Source organism: Polypterus senegalus, chromosome 11, assembly GCF_016835505.1.
Source record: "Polypterus senegalus isolate Bchr_013 chromosome 11, ASM1683550v1, whole genome shotgun sequence".
In the NCBI taxonomy this organism is placed as follows: Eukaryota; Metazoa; Chordata; class Cladistia; order Polypteriformes; family Polypteridae; genus Polypterus; species Polypterus senegalus.
This window is the reverse complement of record NC_053164.1, coordinates 69537579-69559411: the sequence shown is the minus strand read 5'-3', so window position 1 is coordinate 69559411 and position 21833 is coordinate 69537579. Positions and strand designations below refer to the sequence as shown.

General features: G+C 39.4%; 1 protein-coding gene across 7 annotated transcripts in view; it reads right to left on the bottom strand.

Moving 5' to 3' along the window:
- Positions 1-19478: 19478 nt before the first annotated feature.
- The window catches only part of LOC120539150 (bromodomain-containing protein 2-like), a 43467-nt gene continuing 41112 nt past the window's right edge, over positions 19479-21833 (bottom strand). For 5 of the 7 annotated variants that reach the window (XM_039768954.1, XM_039768951.1, XM_039768953.1 and 2 more), the window contains exon 12: positions 19479-20956. In XM_039768954.1, coding sequence (XP_039624888.1) covers positions 20826-20956 — 131 coding nt within the window. In that variant the 3' untranslated portion in view covers positions 19479-20825. The remainder of the gene's footprint in view (positions 20957-21833) is intronic. The other 2 variants (XM_039768952.1, XM_039768958.1) reach the window with 1 other exon arrangement.

Sequence of the window (21833 nt, the reverse complement as noted above, 5' to 3'; positions counted from 1 at the left end):
ACCATCTCTTCAAAGATTTTTCTGCTGATGTGTGTATGGCGAATATCTATGTCATATTCATTTTTGTGCATTTTAGTGTGGATGGAGATAACAAACAATGTGAAAATTCTAGTGTGGACAAGTTTTTTGTTTTTTTCTTCGTTTAAATCCACCATTTTTAAATAGAAGTGTAGTAGTGTGGAGGTTGTGTACATGTTCCTTTATCTGTATAGATAATACAAACCGATATGCAGTGATAATCAACAGAAATAAATTGATATGGTTTGGGAGAACACACTTTATTTCACACACTTTAATGCCTAGCCTGCTCTTTCACTTTAAAATGGAAGTGAAGTGCACTAGGATATGAAAAGAAAAGCTTTAAAACATCTACTTTGAAGCAAAGTGACTTCCATGTTTCTGAGGTATGTCTATGACAACAAAAGTAAATTGGAGTTAATCAGTTTTATCACTGATTATTGGTACTATTTTCTTGAGGTTAATGTTGTATTTCAGTTAATGTTCCTCCCTTGGCTGGGGTTCAAATGCATTTTTATACCCGTTTTGTTCATTTTTTGATTCCTTAGTTTATGTTGCAGTAATATTGTTAATCATTTAGTTTCTACGTATTTGAGTTTCTTCCTTTATGTTTTGTGTGTTTTGTGGCTGGTCCTTCAAGAGGCAGGTCCACCTGTTCATCAGGTGCTGCCCTCAGCCCTTCAAAGGCTGGAAAAAAAAAGCCCACAGTCCCTTGCGGTTCATTAGGAATGCACTTGTGGAGGTGAGTGTTTTTTGTGAATTATTGGAAATTTAAACCTATGCTCTTTTTTTAAAATTCACCTCATGGACTTTGGATTGGGACTTTCCTTTTAGGATTGTCTCTTGAAGGCATTGTCTTCTATGCAGTGTGTGCTCTTCAGAGCTTATTTTTGCCACAGAGCATTTTTGAGACAATAAATCTTTTTATTTATAAAGATTCTACATGACCCTTTTCATTAATAGCCAGGGTTATTTCCCCCACTAGTGGGCATTTATTTTATTTATTTACTTTGTGTGCTTGGGAACTGTCCAACTCATATTTCCTGTTTGCTTGACAGTTTGCAAAGATTGTTTTGGGTAGAGTTTTGACATTTACCCAGGGCATACCCCTAATGTTGGCACATATGCTGAATTATATCACTCAAAAAATAATTGCGTTATTTTGCAATAATTATATATTTAATTTTGAGTGGAAAGGTTTACACTGTTGGAAGCTACACTCCTGGAGCTGAATTGTTGATGCAAAGAAAGATGGGTAGTGAGGTGAACTGCAAAGCTCGTCTAAATTTCTGAATCTCACAAAAATGATTTTTCTTACTAACCTAGCCTTACTAACATGGATACAGTATTTAATTTGTGTGCAATCTAATGGGTTAATACTTGAATACACTCTTGGCATGAAAAACAGATGTATTTGGTAAGTTTTAAGGCTTTTGTTTTTACATTTAGACTCCAGGGCTCTTCACCTCTATTTTAATGTGCAAGAGCAGGCTAGGCATTTTTTTAAATTTACACTTTAGAATACAATTTCATGTCACAAATTAATATGTGCTACAGTTATGAAGAAATAAATTTGACTTTAAGGAGGCAATAATAGCACATAAAACCCTACAAAGCCAATGTATTGATCCCATCAATGGAATCTTTTTAGAAAAATCAGGGTTTGGTGCAGTTACACCAGTTTATGCACAGAATAAAACATGGGTGAATATCCATATCATAGTCTGCATAATAATCCAGTGGTGTAAAAATGCAGAATTTGGTTTTAGAAGTGTCATTTCTACCTGTTGAGCACAGTCACCTTAAATTTTTTAACTTTTGTGCCTGTGACTTCAAGAAAACAGTTTTTCCTGGAGAGAAGATTTTGAGCCAGATGGTGCTACTGAAGTGATCTGGAGATAAAAAGAACAAAATTTGTTTAAAAAGCAAAGAGATGGTTGCTGCTTATTCTGTGCCACTTTCTGTAGATGACCATTTGAGTATCCTCAAATTAAAAATACGTATAGGTGTAGTAGCCAAAACAGTTCTCCTACAGGAAGCTTAAAAGAGTTTTTGCAACAAATGACAGCAGGAAAAAATCAGGACCTGACTGTGTAGCTACCAAGTTATGGCAGTCATGAATTCATACAACTATGTGGTATAACAAAGCAATTTCATATAATTGAGCAAATAATGTGTCTATGTTCAAAGGAAAAGATGAAGAGATGAGACACTGTGAGTGAATGCATGAAAGAGTGTGCTATCGTGAGCAAGAAAAAGAACTGAAATGGAAGACTTTCTCACAGACTGTGTGGCAGCAGCAAACTCAGGAAAATAATGGAGTTTAGATACCAGATAATAAAGTTGTGAATGATGTCCCTTAGATGAAAGTAGATATTTTTCATAATGATGAAAGCAGCCTTCTCATAATACAGTATTAAGCTCAGAGTATGAGAAAATTAGAAGAAAACAGATTTTAAAAAGTTTAAAGTCATACATTTGGCTCATCATTTAAAGACACAGCTGATTTAGGTACCTGCCAATGAAATGAATATTATTAAACACTAGAGGGTGCTATTGCTTTAGTATTCTTTTTGGTACTCTTAAGGACGAGTTGGCCCTGCTGTCTCACAGCACCAAGGTACTGGTTTTGAACACCAGGTCCACCTCCATGTTAAGTCTGCATGTTTTTTTCTGTGTCTGTATGACTTTTTCTACTGGTGCTGCAGTCTCCAATGCTTCTGAAAATTGTATGTCAATTAGTGACTCCAAATTGCCCCAGGTTGAGTTAGTGGAGGTGTTCATATGGTTTTCCTGTGATGAACTTGTTGCTTGAGGATACCTAAATAGAGTCCTTTCCCCAGAAATCTATATGGGAATTAGTAGGTCACAAAATGGATAAACAGTAGCATGGTGTCAGTGCTGCTGTCATGCAGTAAGAAGACCAGGGTTCACATCCCAGGTGCTCCTTGAGTGGAGTTTTCATGTTCTCCCCATGCCTGCATGGGTTTCCTCTGGGTGCTCTGGTTTCCTCTCATAGTCCAAACACGTGCAGGTTTGGTTGGATTGGTGATACTGAATTGGCCTATTTGTAATCGCCCTGTGATACACTGGCGCTCCATCTAGGGTTTGTTCTTGCCTTGTGCCCTTTACTGCCTGGGATAGGCTCTAGCAACCCATAGGACCCTATTCAGGACTAAGCAGGTTGGAAAATGACTAAATGACTGAAAAAATAGTAGGAAAATTTCTATGTGGTGCTCTAGAAGAGTTGTTAGTAATGTTGTTTTGCAGCTCAAGGGACCAGACTTCTTATTCCATAACTTGTCACTGTCTGTGTGTTTCACAGGTGTATGTTTTTGCCTAATTCTCTGGTTTGGGTCCAAATTTCTACTGTTGTAGTCATTTTCTAAAAATGTTCATTCCACAAGTTAATGTTGACAACGTGGAATGAAGACGTAAAAAACAGGTCCATCCCATCTGACAATGCATCCACTCTAAGGCAGACTGTGTCGGCTCAGTAACAAAAGTCCATGAGACAAAGACATGCCAGCTAGGCCTACCAGGTAAGGTGAACTTACCCTAAACTCAAGAAGCAGGCTTTTGGCCTGTATAGTCCAAACAAAAAGAGGTAAAAGCTTCTAAGTTATAAAAACCCAGAAAAGGAGAGGAAACAGTTGGAACACAATAACAAAATTAATTTTCTTTTAAGTTTTAAAAAATCTTAAAAGAAACAAAAAAAGAAAAGTAAAAGCATTTGCCTAAAATGGCAGATTTTAACTGCAGTTCCAGACATGGGCCCTCATGAATAAAACGTGCTTTGCTTAGAAACATGTGTAAGCCACTTCTTATGCAAAAGTCGGGATTTATAAAACAGAAACTTGGCATGGAAATTGGTATAAAGATAAGGAAAATTTCAATTATCCGTAAGTCCTATGCATATTCTTTTGGTGTTTGTATTTTATCAACTCCAGGTGGCAGGACAATGAAATGAACAGAAAATCTTGTTTCATTGTGAATTACAAGGATGTGTCAGTCACATCTCAATGTTCTTGAACTAATTATATCACTGACACATGTTATCTCAGTAGAGGTGTCTTCAATGTTGGTAATAATGTCTTAATGTTGTCACACACGTGCGCATGGGAGGCAGTCAGGGGGACTAACTGAGAGTGACATGCCAGGTCAGGGGGTGTATAAGTCTTCTAATGCCTTTTCTCCCACCCCTGCAGATTTAGGAGCAGCAAGTCATGAACCACTTCCCCTGTCCACCTAAAGACCACGTCCTCGAATGACCTCACTTTCACCTCATCCCAATGACCCTCCTCTTTCTTCTCAGGAACTATAAAAGCCCACCATTACTGCTCCGGAGTCAGTTGAATGAAGACTCATTCTTGACAGGATTGCTCAGCAGAGTATCAACTCACTACGTACTTACAATATACGGGGTGGAACCCCAAACCTCTATTTACCTGTGTCTTGTTCTCTCTTTTTTACAATGTATATACCTAATGTCAATTGCCTTACTATGAAGCCTATCTCTTTTTTAAAAAAAGAGATGTGCTGTGTGTTATACAACATAATTGTCAATTGCAACCTTACCAAGAAGCCAACAATCTCACACAACATGACCGTGAAGTCTGCTTTCCACAATACTATTTCATAAAATAAATGAATCAGAAATCAAAGCAAATTACCTTTTGATTTTGGCTTGCTCACCCTGAACATAAGAAAATTAAATGTAGCATTTCATTATATCATCCCATACAGATGGCATGACATGGCTGAGGGATGACAGCAAGATTCCTGACCTGTCAGCCAGTTCACACTGAAAAGCATCTATTGCCAAATACACTACAATTGTTAAAACCTGTAACAGAACAGTGGTTGCTTGATTTCTGTATGGTGGTCTCTGTAAGGTAGGCTCCAATTCATCACACAACTCCAAGAGGATGGCTCTGGGAAGATTTTATCAGCTTATAAGACAGTCGTCATTATGAGCCAAAACATCATCACAATCCCTGAAAACTCATTCGTTGTGTAGTCTGCGATTGGCGATATCCTCCAAATGAGCCAACACTGCCATTGCCAGTTATGTCTTACTATACGCAAGTACAACTTGTATAATCTTTCCTTTCAGGTGATAGTAGGTACACCTCACACCATTCACCAACCCACAAACACCGGAAGACAGGAGATATAATGAAAGGCATTCCCACACACAATCGATGATAAGTTAGGTAGATGGTGGTGTCTGGATTTGCCAAATGGCACACTGCTGTACAGCACCACAAAGGTTTGCTCGAGCAGCACTGGACAACATAGCCCAGAAACATGGAGTGCCTTTGCCACCTGAGTGAGGTGAAGATGATCGCATGGATGACCCAGGCCCTGTCCCTCAGGACATTAACGCAATCGCAATTCAAAGACATTTGGATGTTATTTATCAAATGTGAAGCTTGCCAAAATGACTTTATTTTTTAACTAGTTCAATAAAAATGTTTTAATATCTCAGTTCTGTGCGTACAGCATGCGTCAATTCATACTGTGTTTCCTTTGGGTCTGCTGCACCTTGTCAGTCAACACACATCACGTGGGTCCTATGGCAGTGGTGGTGGTCTCAGCACTGCATGATGGAATATTGCTATTGCTCTCTCCAATCTGTTTTTTTTTTCTATTTGTGAGACCAGTGTAACCGGTGTCTGGTCACACTTCCAGGTAATCTAATCTAGACACCGTTAAAATATCCGACTACGCCACTCTGTTTTATTAAGAGAGTGGGAACTCTTGAAATTTAACTATAATAACACACAGGTTTCTTTAAATTGGGCGGTGAGTAAACACACAAAAGACACAACAGTAATTTCAGGAAAAGCAACAGCAACTTCTGTTACATAAGACAATATAAAGTACATTAAAAAGATAAACGAACATAAAAAAATTTTACAATATCAGGAACAAAATTCCCTTTTTTAAAAGGAAAGCACACAATCCATACTCTAAAAGTCCATTAAAAACAAGAATTGGAGGATACAACCTTTGGTGCAGAGTCCAGTTTATGCACTGTGTTACCCCAACAATTAATTGTCCAACTGTCCACAGATTCACTCTGCTCACCACACCTTCGTTTCCCAACAGAAGTTTTGTCAAATTGTGGAATCCCCATCAGCGTCTGTTCATCATTCTTTTTTCCACTCTGGGCTCCTTGTGTTGCTGCGGCCTTGGCACACCTCACTTCTCATCCGCCAGCTTTCATGCGGCTTTCTTCTCTCGCTGGTCCCACAACCGTCTTCTTGTGGAGCTGTCTCTTCCTCCCTGGAGGTAAGTGTTGCCGTCCCTGTGCCTCACGTCATTCCAGCCACGTACCCTTGTCTGCCCGTGAGCCCCTGTGCTCTGTGCAAGTGTCTTGGCAGCATTCTCTACTGTCTACTGTCTTCTCCTACCCAGAAGTTTAAATCTCCTTCAGTCCCTGCCTAGATCATCAGGACAATGGATTAAACAGTGGCACATCCAAATTTCCTGGGTTTAACAAATAGTGTAATAACAGGTTAACAAAGTATATTGTTACCAACTATCAATGAGTACGCATATGCTGAATAGAAACCAATCTTCTCAGACATTTCCAAGTCAGGTAAATACAAACATTTTCCAAGGAAGGAGCAGTTCTTTCATCACAATTTTGTATTGTTTGTATATTTAATGAGTTAAAACTTCAAAGCAGTGATTCTTTTGCAAGACAGCAAATACCCTACATCCTGTAGACAGCCATGACAATAATAAGTAACAGGAATAGCTAGGAAATTTACCTTTTAACTTCTCATCCCAGTCCCAACAATGGGTGCTTATTGCTTCTTCATCTACTGTGTAATATTTATATGTTCCTTTGCCTAAGAGAGAAATGAAACCACCCAGTGTACAAAAAATGTCCCCCTCTGACACCAGCAACAAGAAAGTTTGTGTGGGTCTCCATTTCAGTCAGTAATACCTCAAGTTCACATTCACATGAAGTTTCATTTTCTGTGTTCTCTCTTGACTTGTAGTAAAGATGTCACTCAGGAACATGTCTAAATTTATATGGTAATAAGATCATGAAAATTCAAGAAAGGCATTTTTAAGCCATACATGGTTACTGTCATGTGCACACTCATATAGTTTTGATTTGAGATTTATAAAGTAATTTGGCAAGACAATTGGCATACGGACAGTTTATAAATCAAAATTTTTTAGTGCTTGTGCCATTTTTGCCTTTTAAGAATAAGCAAAATTTTAGTGTGGAATCTAGGCAATGGATTGATTATATATGAGATCCCTGAACTGCAACCTTTGACTGAAACTTAAATTCAGACAGTAGGAAATAAAGGAATGTCAGGAAAAATGTAAACTGCATGTAGTGTACATTTTGTGTAGTTAAATGTAGTGAGTTTAGGGTGACTTTCCAACAAGCACTCAAGTATAACGCATAACCAATCTGTGCATCCGTTTTCTAAATCACTCACCAATTTTAACATTGCAGGGAGGTGGACAGGTGGGAACCTGGGCATGGTGCCAGTCCAATGCAAAGTACACTCATATACCCACCTGTTAATCACCAACTGTGCTCATCTTTGGGACGTGGAAGGAATACCAGAAGAACATGAGGAGAGTATGCAAACTCCATAGAGGCAGTCCAAAGGACAGGAATCAGATCCAAGACTGTAGGACTGTGGGGAAGAAGAACTGAGACCACATAAGTCACTGTTTCTAAAAAAGCATGCCATACATAGAATATTAAATCCTGTTTATTGACTACACAATAACATCTATATTGTAATAAATAAATGTTTGTCTTGTTGACCTCTAGAGGTTTATCTTCTCCCGCATCCCGTCTCCTTTTTTTGTCACTCAATGCATCTCTGACTACAAATATTACACCAGGTTATGTTACTTGCAGAAATTCTGAGACAATTCTGTACTTATGGGGTGGATTGATATTGGGGATAAGGCAGAGTATACTGTAGGAGTGAATGTAGAGGTGGTCCACTCCTACAAGTACTTGGGGTCCATGGACTGGTCTTGCAACACAGAGGAACTATGTAAGAAAGAGCAGAGCAGGCTCTTTTTTCTTAGCAGACTGAGCTCCTTTAATTTGGAAAGTGACATCCTTCACATCTTTTACAACTCTGTGATGGCCAGTGGGACTTTCTAGATTGGTAACATCACTTCAAGAGACGCCCACTGAATGAACAAGCTAATTAAAAAGGCAAGCTCAGTTACAGGATGCACTCTGGAACCCCTGGTGGTAGTAGCAAAGGAGAGGATTAAAACAAAACTAATTGTCTTTATGAACAATGCTGCACATTCTCTCTCTCCCACACTAACATTGAGGACTTTCAACTAACAAATTATTCAGCAGAAGTTTGTCAGAAACACTGCCCTTTATGCCAATGGCAATACACCTGCATGATGCCTCACTGTCACTGTCACAGCCAAGTCAAGCATTTTCTTGCTTTATTGTCATTCTGGTGTGTGTTCAGACCAAAGTGTCTATCTATCTATCTATCTATCTATCTATCTATCTATCTATCTATCTATCTATCTATCTATCTATCTATCTATCTATCTATCTATCTATCTATCTATCGGTCAGGTCAGGCCAGATCAGGTTGGGGAGCATGCACTGGTATAGCGCGTTGCCGCACCCACCACACAATGAAACAGCTCAGGATCCTGGTTGGCAAAACCCCAGGCAGACACGCGGTCCAGTCCCACCTTCCAGAAATGACCCTCTGTCTGCTGCAGCCAGGTGTTACATGGGCATCCCCTTGGCCTGGTCTAACCACTTGGCTCCCCAACACTAAGGATCCTGCGAGCTGGATCATCCTTAGGAAATCATGCCACATGGTGTAGTGCCGTAACTTGATGCTCCCTCACAATGCAGGTAATGTGCCTCATTCAGGACTCCATGAGCAACTGCTCATTTGACACAAAAGTAAACCAATGGTACCCAAGGATTCTCCAAAGAGACACAGCACCAAAGGAGTCCTGTCTTCATCTCAGGTCACTGGATAGCGTCCATCTATCTTACTTTATTTAAAGAGCTTCTATAAATAGCCAAATTTCCCCCGGGGACAAATAAATTTTCTATCTATCCTCTTTGGCTGGATTATTTGTTTTCCTCTCCTGCATGGCTATCTGAACATAGCATTTGTTTATTAAGCTGGACATTTACATAGATGTTACTTTACATAGATATCTTTACTATTTTTAAACCCTATGATAAATATTCTTTAGTTTTTCACTTTTTTGTAACCCACTTGATTTATCTATTACTATTGTGAAGAGCTTCAAGCTACTATCATGTATGAAAATATGCCATATCAATTAATGTTATAACCAACATGTTTCTTGTTCAGTTAAGAAAGTTTTTTGTTCTGTTAAACTTGATGGGTAGACACAGTTGAGTGTCCTACTGAGCTGAATATGTGAGTATTGTAAATAGGACCACACTCACATTTAGCAAGAAGAGATCTGAAATTCTTTTAATACAAATTTGACCAAGGGTTAACCGAGCTGCTTCAGAAAGTATAAAAACTAATAAAAGGAGGACAAACTAATCACAGAAATTGGCAGGTGTTTGAAATGTGGTCAAAGAATGGCACAGTTGTTAGCGCTATAATGTCACAGGAATATTGGGCTTGTGCTCCAGTACTCTTCACACTGAGTTTGCTTGTGTTCACTGGGATTTTTTTTTTCCAGGTAATTGGTTTTCCTCCCAGTAACTAAAGGCACTCATGTTAGTTTAATAAACATGGAGTGAAGGATCACTCTACGCTTGTGTATAGAATGTGCATGTGGACGTCCCTAACTGGAATCCTTTGTTATACAAAATCAATATAGGAATATACACAAACATAAAAAATAAAATATACATATATTTTATATACATATAATGCAGAAAAATAAATTTTCCTTTACAATGACCAGTGAGGTCTGCGCTTGATAACATCATTTGAAGTTAAGATTCTGTCATTTTTAAACTTTAGATAAGTTAATCCTTAAAAGAAGTGTGTGATGCACAATTTTAAACTGAACTACACCACACATTGCATAGACTGAAGAGGTTTTACATTGTAAAGTAACAATTTTTATTAAATGGAGGTATTTTTACAAACTTTGTAACTGCTCGGACAGTACCTAAATATGAACGTTTCGTAATAGTCCACACTAACTTGATTGTAGTGCTGTGCAGAGAGTGTAGGTCTGCTCTGCTACTCACTAAGCCTGTACTCTTTGCACGTTGCTAGATTGTACCCAATATGGATGCTGCTAAATATTTCATATGTCACTTTGTGCTTCCTGCCTTCTGTGATTATGACCTTTACGCTCTTCACATAAAATCAATTAGACGTCATCTCTACAACCCAATTTCTTCTTGTTCACTTACCATTCTGTCTCTTTCTGTAACAGCTCCAGCTTTCTCCTGCGTTCACTGTATCGAGATCCATACTTTTCCCCAAACACAGTCGGCTCTCATTCACCATTTCCCACCCAGTCCTGAGGCACACAGTACCAACATGTTGAACTGACCACATTTAATTCATGATACTCTAATTTTCCACTAACTACCTGAAACTAGGCAGAGCAAAGCTAAGCCTGTTTTGGTTTCCATTACATTTTCTAAAGGTTCTTGGAACTGCTACATTTTCTCTTCAGAGTTAATTGAACATTTACCTGCCTAGTGGAAACCAGGCCTTTATAGCATGGTTCAATTTCCTAACATTAGAACAAAGAACCCTGTATAAATATGGAAGTCAAGCCTTCTTTGAGGATTTCAGTTTCCTTTTTTGACATTAACCTGATGTCATTAGAGCCATTATGGCCTTTACTCCATTTTAATTGTTCTTGATTTGTTGATTCCTTCACAATACCTGCAACAACTGTAAGTGAAAGACAGAAAAAGGTCTCCAGAATCCTTTGTCACACAAATCTTTTCAGTTACTTCATTTGCGATCATCTCAGGTACCATCAAATTGTTAATCATGTGTGACCTCAGATACTACATCTCCTCATAATACACACAACACATCACTACAGCACACATCTGGCAGCAGCTGTGCAATGTGAACAAAGGCAGCAGGTGCTTCTTCTCCAAAGCGCAACCAGCATTTCTTAACTTCTGGTGCCAAAGGAAGTCAATAAAAAAGGAATTCTTGTTATGCCACACTGGAGTTAGAATATTTGCATATCCATTTACCTTTTTCTCCCTAAAATTCTCAGTCTTTTGCATTAATTCTGAATCTTAAATTCCAAACCCTTATGAGATTAATAAAGTTTATCTAATCTAATTAAAGGGCTAGCGCAGTGTGCTTTTTTGTTTTGGTGTTTAGCAATCCTGAGTGTAGAGAGAGCAACCAGCCTGATTTAAGAGAGATACCATGGCCTTACCTGTCAGTTTGGTTATTTCCTGCGTGGTAGAGGCCAGCAAAGTTTAGTACAAAGCAACATAAATAAGAATTTATAAATAAAATGCTCTATAGTGTAGACACTCTTGACTGGTTTGAGTGCTACTGCCAGGTAAAAGTTCAATGTAAGGAGAAACGGGTTGATGTGAAGTAATGGTGTCATTCATCACAAGGGAGTCCAAAGTGGCATCCTGGCTCAGCCTACTGTATGCAGATCATCAGATTTTGTAAAAAAAATGACATACATGTTATAAATTCTGGTGCTTTACTCATTACATCACCAGACATAAGACAATGACGGCAGGCAGACATGCCAATGCCGATTAACATAGTAGTGAATATTCCATGGAACTGCAGAATGTGCATACAATCCTGCTACTCAAACTCCTCCTCCCTCCTCCTCCAGTTATGGGGATCAGTAGCATCCACCAAGTACTTTCTGCAAATCACACATCATACACCCAGAGGTTTCCATCAGTGACACAATATTAAGATTCTGAAGAAGCGGCTGTCATCGCCCACTTCAGAATGAGGTTTAGGTAGACTAGAATACCCAGATAGACATTTTACGATCATAGAAAGAGACAACCATACATTACTCCACAGATAAAATAAATCAATAAATGAGAAATTAAATACATTGCTATGATCAGAACTGTGCCTCATAGGGAAAACAGTGTACAGCAGATATCCATCCATTATCCAACCCGCTATATCCTAACTACAGGGTCACGGGGGTCTGCTGGAGCCAATCCCAGTCAACACAGGACGCAAGGCAGGAAACAAACCCCGGGCAGGGCGCCAGCCCATCGCAGGGCACACACATGGGACAATTTAGGATCGCCAATGCACCTAACCTGCATGTCTTTGGATTGTGGTAGGAAACCGGAGTACCTGGAGGAAACCCACGCAGACACTGGGAGAACATGCAAACTCCACGCAGGGAGGACCCAGGAAGTGAACCCAGGTCTCCTTACTGTGAGGCAGCAGCGCTACCACTGCGCCACTGTGCCACCCTGTACAGTAGATATGACCATAACAAATACACTGCTTAAAGAAAATGAGAGACCACTTAATCATCACAGTATTAACACCAAGTCAATAAAACTTGAGGGTTATCAATCTGTCCAGTGAGGAAGAACAAGAGATTATGAATCAACTTCACCTGCTTTGGTGCAAATAAAAGTGACAACAAGGGCACTGGAAGGGAAACAGCAAGATAACCACCAAAAAGGCAATGGTTTGGCAGGTGGTGGCCACAGACAATTCCTCTCTCCTTATCCTTCCTGACTGATTCTTCCATAGTTTTGTGTTTTACTAGTGTCCTTGTCACTACTAGTAGCATGATGTGGTACCTGCAGCCAATTCAGGTAGCACAAGCAGTCCAGCACCTCCAGAATGGCACATCCAAACATGCCACTGCAAGAAGGTTTGCTATGTCTCCCAGCACAGTTTCAAGAGTATTTCCTTCTCATTGAGGCACGTATGGATGTGCCATCCTGGAGGAAGTGGACTGCCTGTGAAACCTGAATTGGCTGCAGGTTCCACCTCATGCTGCCAATAGTGACAAAGACACTAGTAAAACACAAAACTAGAAAAGAATCAGTCAGGAAGGATAGAGAGAGAACAGTTTTCTGTGGCAACCACCTGCAAAATCATTAAATTTTTGGCGGTTGTCTCTCCAGTGCACTTCTTGTCACATTCATTTACACTCAAGCAGGTGAAGTTGATTCGCAGTCGCTTATGCTTCCTAACTGGACAGATTGATATCCCTGAAGCTTAACTGACTTGGTGTTAGACTGTGATGATTACGTGTTCCCTTACTTTTTTGTGCAGTATATATATCAGGCAAGGAGGCAAGCTGCCTAGGAACTTGAGCCATAATAAAACTGATATTTCCTCCCCAGTAGCCTCAGTGAACCTATCAAAGCAAACAAATATGACATCACAATGTCCAATGTCCACACAGACTAGGAAACCCCCGTTTTTTTATGATGTGATCAGTGAGGTTTTTGACAACAATTATGTTCATCGCCTGGCAAATCTGAATCACTTCCTAGGCATGCCAGCGATGTACTGTACATATATAATTATCAGGAGGTTAAGTTTAAAAAAATAAATAAATAAAAAAACTCAGCTGTTGCCTAGAAAGGCCATCAATCAAAACTCACAATGAAGGAGACTCGCTGTATTACAAAGCTCAATAATCATTTTCATACCAAGGTCAGTTTCTCCATCAGAGAATAAAGCAAAGATGACTCTGTAAGCTTGACAGTTTTGTATTAACACTGGCCCTGCATTTAAGGGGCGACACAGTTGAAGCTATTGCTCAAGAAGAACGGAATGAGAGCAGATCTGGGGCCTCATGTATAAACTGTGCGTACGCACAGAAATGTTGCGTAAGAACGTTTCCACGTTCAAATCACGATGTATAAAACCTACACTTGGCATAAAGCCACACACTTTTCCATGGTACCTCATACCCTGTCGTACGCAAGTTCTCCGCTCAGTTTTGCAGACTGGCGGCACCCAGCGACAAAGCAGTGTTACTGTTCCTGTGTGGCTACCCTTTATTTCTTAGAACCACATTCCTGACGCGGCTTTATAAATACACTGAAACTAACCGCATATTGTTTATTAGTGTAATGCATCTGATTGTAATTAACCAGTAACAATATAATGGTCCAGGGAATAGCCATAGTATTCCAAATGCCATAACTGCTTTAGCGTTGTTACTCTCACTTCTTCTTCTTCTTCTTCTTCTTCTTTCAGCTGCTCCGTTAGGAGTTGCCACAGCGGATCATCTTTTCCATATTTCTCTCACTGCACCACTCGGAGTATTTATATCACTGTATCTGAGTGTGAATCACAGCAGCAGCTGATCGGAAAGAGAATTATCAGTATACGCATTAAGCACACGCTGTCTCTGCCACTGCAAAATGTTTTAAAGCCTTTCCTGTACGGACCTCGCGGTTCAGAAACCGTTTCATCCAAGAACTATAAACGCACTCAATCAATTGCTCCTTGTAGAACTGTTTGTACTTATAATCACCTCACTGTAAACTTGCACTACAGTTATAATATTGCACAAACAGCGCCACTTTATAAAGCGCATATTTACATATGATGACGATATCATTTTTAAGATGAAATGCGGCAAAATATTTTGATTATATTATACAGATAAAACTTTAACTTCATTTAAATAATCTGTATTGTTAATAATTAAACATGTGAGGACACGGTGCCGTAGCGCTAGCAAGTTCATTTATTGTTCCTGCTTGCGCTGTATATTTGCTGAGACTGGCGCGACACTGGAAGGATAGACGGATAGAATAATTAAACACGTACTGTGAAGATATTTCAATGTTCCTTAAAAGTTTTGAAGAATCGTTGTTGTAAGCTTACAGATGGCTTAACGTCTATTACAGAGCTGATTGTGTGGCGATTGGGTATTTGGAGAAAGAAAAGTAAGGACAGGAATTGGAGGTTATTACGTACGTTTGAAAGAGACAGTACTGCTACAATAAATTATTTCATCGAAGGTCGCGCATGGCCCATCACCATCTTGTGTGAGACATGAACAATCACTGTACCACCGTGTTCCCATGTTTAATAACATGCTTTAACTCCTATCATCGTGAACATGATATCACGTATACATCTCAGTATTTTAATTATTCAGAGAGCTGTAATATCACGAATGTAATGGATTCTGTGTCTTGTCGGAAGAAGAGAAACAACGGAAGCACGTAGTGATTCACATAGATAGAGCACACTGAAGATCAAATACAAAACAAAGCATTTAACTTGCTACTTTAGTTACGATGGTATTTGAGAAACTAGTAAATTAATTGATTTTAAGATGAAGTTTATGATGTTCTACTTTAATGACAAAATAAACTACATGGTTAAAGTGAAAATTTCGAGATTAAAGTTGACTTTTCGTGGTTTTTTCCCCACTGTGTGCCTATTTTTTTTGTCTGTACCCTAATAAGCTCATACGGTGGGCTACAACTCGCCTTTTCACGCCGACTTTGATATGTGACTTCTTTTTTATTATGGCACTGTGTGACTTTGTGAACTTGAGCTTAAGTTTCTCCAACACGCTATATCACTTCCTTTTGTTGATTATATCACTGTTTAAACCAACAAATAGTATGTTTTTCCTTTGCCTCCACTTGGTTCTTATATTTTCCCCCATGCTTTTCCCATTGTCTTTTCACAGAATGCTGAGCTTAAGGGCTATTTATATTGATTTGCATATTCAAAGAGGCGTAATTCTGGGAGAAGACGGGTGGGACAGCAAGCGCGTGCACGAGCGTTACTTTTCACGCTGACTGGGATTTATGCAGCGGAAGAACATGGAAGTTGGAGTACGCACAGATTCCTGTATCTGGATTTTTCTGTGCATAAGCACATCTCGGCTTTTGTGCTTACATCATGTTATAGTGCGACTTCTACACACGGCCGTATGCATGAGGCCACTGGAATTTACTAAAAGCAAAAAATTAACACAGTTGTGATGGTGGGTGGGTGATACGAAATTACGATCAGATAAGGCCAAGACAGAACTTTTTGCCTTGCATAGCAGAAATGCAGTACTACCCTTGCCTCCAAAACTCACACCCCCCACACATCATGCCCTTAAGTATGGTGGTGAAGACTTAATGCTACAGGTCTACTTTACATGAGCAAGGCCTAGGCATCTGGGTAAAGCGGAAGAAAGGATGTTGTTGGGAGAAAGCAAAGAGTAAAGGAGAACCTACTGTATTTCACCACACTAAAACAAAAGCTTGGATGGAAATTAATTTTTCAGCAGGACATTGAGCCCTAAACACAAGACCAAAGTAGTCAACATAGTAAGTCAGTAAAAATATACATCACCATTTGCAAACTGATCAACCTGCAGCATATCTGCGTAGTAAAATGGACAGAATTAACTTCTGAACAATTTGTAAAGCTCACACATACCCAAAGACTTGACAGAGGTGTAGCAGAATATTGAAGTGTGAGAACAGAATGTTCTAGTACAGTGAAAAAACTTGGGCTCAAAGGCAAATCTGTAATGCTTTCAAAAATAATGAAAACATTTAAATCAGTATTTGTTGAGAACTACCTTTAAAAGTGCATCAGTTATCTGTACACTCTTGTGCAGTTTTATAAGAAAATGTACTGGTCACTTGTTCCTGGGACCTTAGAGGAATGGGGACAAGTTCTCCAGAAGTCAGCAGTCTCATATCTAGTCCAGTTACCCCAGGCAGCCTTAATGATTCAGGGCTCTATGGAGACCATACGGACTCCTTTTATTGCAGAAAATACTTCTGTATGACCATGGCTGTGTGTTGGGGGTGATGGTCCTGCTGAATGCATTTGAGAATAATTAGACTCCGGCCTGATGGTATTGCACAATGGACTAGAACTTGCCCGATTTTCTTAGCAACAAGGAATCCATTCATTCTTACTTGATCAACTCCATTGGCAGAAATGCAGCACCAATCCTACTGCAATGCAAACCCTGCCATGACCGTGGGCTGCACACACTTAACCCTTGTTGGCCATCTCTCTCAGATTCACATGCTAAAACTTGAGACATGACATCAACAAAAAAAAATTAAAAACATTAACATAAACAGTGGAATGAATGAAACAGTGCAAGTAATATGGAGCTGGGCACGATTATTCTAGTTTTACCCTTTATTGCTAGTTTTTGTTATTACTTCAGGTCTTAATTTAGTTTTAGTTAGCCTTCGTGCCGCATTTTTCGATATAGTTTTGTTTTTATTTCACAAAGATATATATATATATAGATATATATATATATATATAGTAAAAGAAAGCACAGACAGTATAAAGTTTTGGGGTTTTCCGGCCCCGTATATTGTGGACACTCCACAATAATCAAAAAAAAGGTCAAAGATATAAACAAAACAGTTCATATGCGCGACGCCGTTCAGAGCGTCGGCCATTTTATAGGGGAGGAGCCGGACATGGAGGAATGCTGGGAAGGAACCGTGAGGGAGAATGGGACTGCTGACGTCAAGGAAGATGGCGGAGGAAGGGCGGAAGTGGACGTACTGCGGGAAGGTTACAATGGCGGAGCGTCTTTTTTCCTGGAAGACAAAGGAGAAAGGTTAGTACCCCGCCACTCCCTACCAGCGAACGTCTTTCGAAGCGGTGCCAGGTCCATCCGCGGCCTCCTACTCGCGCATGCGGGACTATATATATACACACACACTCACCTAAAGGATTATTAGGAACACCATACTAATACGGTGTTTGACCCCCTTTCGCCTTCAGAACTGCCTTAATTCTACGTGGCATTGATTCAACAAGGTGCTGAAAGCATTCTTTAGAAATGTTGGCCCATATTGATAGGATAGCATCTTGCAGTTGATGGAGATTTGTGGGATGCACATCCAGGGCACGAAGCTCCCGTTCCACCACATCCCAAAGATGCTCTATTGGGTTGAGATCTGGTGACTGTGGGGGCCATTTTAGTACAGTGAACTCATTGTCATGTTCAAGAAACCAATTTGAAATGATTCGAGCTTTGTGGCATGATGCATTATCCTGCTGGAAGTAGCCATCAGAGGATGGGTACATGGTGGTCATGAAGGGATGGACATGGTCAGAAACAATACTCAGGTAGCCTGTGGCATTTAAATGATGCCCAATTGGCACTAAGGGGCCTAAAGTGTGCCAAGAAAACACACCATTCCCCCACCACCACCAGCCTGCACAGTGGTAACAAGGCATGATGGATCCATGTTCTCATTCTATTTACGCCAAATTCTGACTCTACCATTTGAATGTCTCAACAGAAATCGAGACTCATCAGACCGGGCAACATTTTTCCAGTCTTCAACTGTCCAATTTTGGTGAGCTTGTGCAAATTGTAGCCTCTTTTTCCTATTTGTAGTGGAGACGAGTGGTACCTGGTGGGGTCTTCTGCTGTTGTAGCCCATCCGCCTCAAGGTTGTGCGTGTTGTGGCTTCTCAAATGCTTTGCTGCATACCTCGGTTGTAACGAGTGGTAATTTTAGTCAAAGTTGCTTCTATCAGCTTGAATCAGTCAGCCCATTCTCCTCTGACCTCTAGCATCAACAAGGCATTTTAAGCCACAGGACTGCCGCATACTGGATCTTTTCCCTTTTCACACCATTCTTTGTAAACCCTAGAAATGGCTGTGCGTGAAAATCCCAGTAACTGAGCAGATTGTGAAATACTCAGACCAGCCCGTCTGGCACCAACAACCATGCCACACTCAAAATTGCTTACATCACCTTTCTTTCCCATTCTGACATTCAGTTTGGAGTTCAGGAGATTGTCTTGACCAGGACCACACCCTAAATGCATTGAAGCATCTGCCATGTGATTGGTTGATTAGATAATTGCATTCATGAGAAATTGAACAGGTGTTCCTAATAATCCTTTAGGTGAGTGTGTGTATGTATATATATATATATATATATATATATGTATATATATATATATATATATATATAAAATGGTAATGACAGCTTCAAGACGCCTCCTGTATGGAGAAACTAGTCACATGCATTGCATTGCTCAGGTGTGATTTTGGCCCATTCTTCCAAACAAACTGTCCAAATCTTGAAAGTTCCGAGGTTGCCATTTTTTTTTTTTAATAGAACCATAAAGTTACCGAATAATTCATGTGTTAAATCAAAGTCTACTCAAATTTCCATGGGGTTTTACCTCGAGAATAATAATAAAAAAAAAAAAATAAAACCTTCTGTCAGATTTGGCAATGTATGTAAACTATTGGCCTCAGCCACACTTACCAAGATAGTTTGAGCTCCCCATTCAACCAGCAAGATGGTATTAATGTAAACACTCGACTCCAATTTAAAGAACATTTTTTATTTACATATTTCCAAACTAGAAGGTTTTCTGAACAAGTAGCACTCTGGGATGACAAAAGAATCTGGGTCAGAACAAATGATACGTTTTTCTTAGAAAACAAATCCACATCAGGGAAAAAAAAAGTGTAAAAAACCTCCCCTTTTCAGAAACATGCCACTGATTGTGCAACAGTTGAAATATGTACAATATATTCAATAAAATCTTTTCACTTTACACTATGCACCCGTATCAACAGGTAACTGTTCACTTTGTACATTATAAAACATCCTTTAAAATAAATAATGATACAAAAAACAAAACAAAAAAAACTTAATATAGTAGCCACAGCTCGTCTAGCTGGCTAGCTGCCAAGTGATGCAGCAAGAAAGGCAAGGCTAATCCAAACACCGTATCATCTGTGTCAACACAAGGCTCATTCTGTAAGATCTATGGACAGCACACTCCTCAGCTTTACATTAATCCATAAAAATAAGAACAAGCTTAAAGCTTTTCCTGATAGGGTTACATACAGATTATTATTTTTTTTTTTAATGTAGTGCATGAACACTGTCTTATTGCAACTCTGACACAACGTCCGCCTCTACTCCCCACCACCAGAATGTTCGAGTTGTAAGAGTGATGTGAGCCAGCTCTGCTCCTGGTAAATTCTTGTGGGCAGATATAAATACAGCTCCTTCTGACATAAGAACTAACACAATTTAAACCCGAGTAAAAACAAAACATAGTGCACATTCCCATCTGCATTAGTGACAAGACTGAATGTTCCCAACAACACAACTTGATGCAGAGACTTAACTGTGAATTAATCTCAAAGACTATGCTAATAACATTTTTCATGGCAATTCCATGGTGTATGTTTAGATAGGATAAGAAATGATAAAAGTTATCAATAAGTAGCACAGAGCAGAAGCTGCAGCACTCTGTTCCAGGAATTTAGTTTAAATGCCACACATTAAACAAACATCAAAAGGCACCTGTTGGCAGCTTACAATTTAAACTGCAGTCTAACAGGTCACTTGACAGTACATTCATCTTGGTGGGAAAACAACACCTAGATTACAGCCAACTGAGTTATCATACAGAAATACAAATACGGGTTGTGGCAAAACAATTTCCCATAACAAGTTAAATAAATAGTGCACAAAAAGAAACCATTATGGAAATCTGCTGGTGGTGGGATTCATGGATGTATGTCAGAAGCAAGAGGCGCGTGCAACATTTTCAGAAACAACAGCTGGCCTTCTGGATATTTTCAGTCGCATACCCCTAGTCCAAGTTACACATAAAAGGCAGACCTGGCTCATTTATTCTTAATCTTCAATCCACACACTTCCTGGAGTCTGAAAACTTGTTTCAAATAAAGAATATCTCGGTACGTTCTCCCAGCTGTTAGCACAAAGTTTCAGGGGAGGAGAATTCTATACTCCATGACAGGGCTTTCCATTTAGGAGACAGACTCCAAGTTCAAGATGAGAACAAAGTAGCTCAAAACACTTCAAGATCAACCAGAGTCAGAGTCACTAGTGTCCGAGGAGCTGGAACTTGAGCTGGAACTGCTGGAGTCCGAGCTTGAGCTGCTAGCACTAAGACGAGAGGCAGCTGGATGCTGTTCTACAACGCTTGGCTTCTCTGCTGAATCATAAAAAGAAAAAGTGCACAGGTCAGTCAAAATGCAAGATATGCAAGCACTCGAAAACTATCACATATTATATATACTTATACAATACATAAACTGAAAGGGGTAAGGGTAAACATTAGATTGAAAATTTTACAATTTCCCTTCACATTACTTCAATCTAAACAATGCAGGCAATACGGCTGACAAGAAAACTAATAAAAAAAGTGGTAAATGAAAGGAAAGATAAACATTAGCATCCTACAGCCACAAACAAAAACATCACCTGTCTATATTTTTAGCCTGAGGAATACCTCTGGATGCAAGGATATGATTTCATTTCCAACTATAAGTTGTATAAGCAAATTCTAGTAAAGCATATAAAACACCCTCATAGAACATAACAAATTTAGGGCAACAAACTGCTGTTCAGTCAGAAAACTTTGTGAATCAAAGTTGCATTATTGCAGTGTTCTATGACATGTTTAAACTCCAAAATAATAATTTATATATATCTGGAAGGGCTACAACAATGCAAAATTTAATATTTGCTTCAGCCCACAGAACTAGTGTTAATATGAACAGAAGATAAATCCACCATAAAAAACAAACAACAAAAAAAAGCTGTGTGTGTTCAGGTGAGAAACCTTTCTTCTCCAAAGGAAAACCGGTCTGCTGGAAAGGGGTATATACCCGAAGGGCCAGTTTACTGGCCTGCCCATCTACCACCATTGCCCGGTGAGCTGCTATACTGGCTAGTGCAATATCATTGTCTATATCACGTGCACCACTGATGACGCTTGGTTTTGCCAATCCGATTGCTTTCATTTTTGTGAGTGGGTTTATAAGGCGAAACTGAGAACGTTTTATTGGTAAATTCAGTGTGTTTTTGAT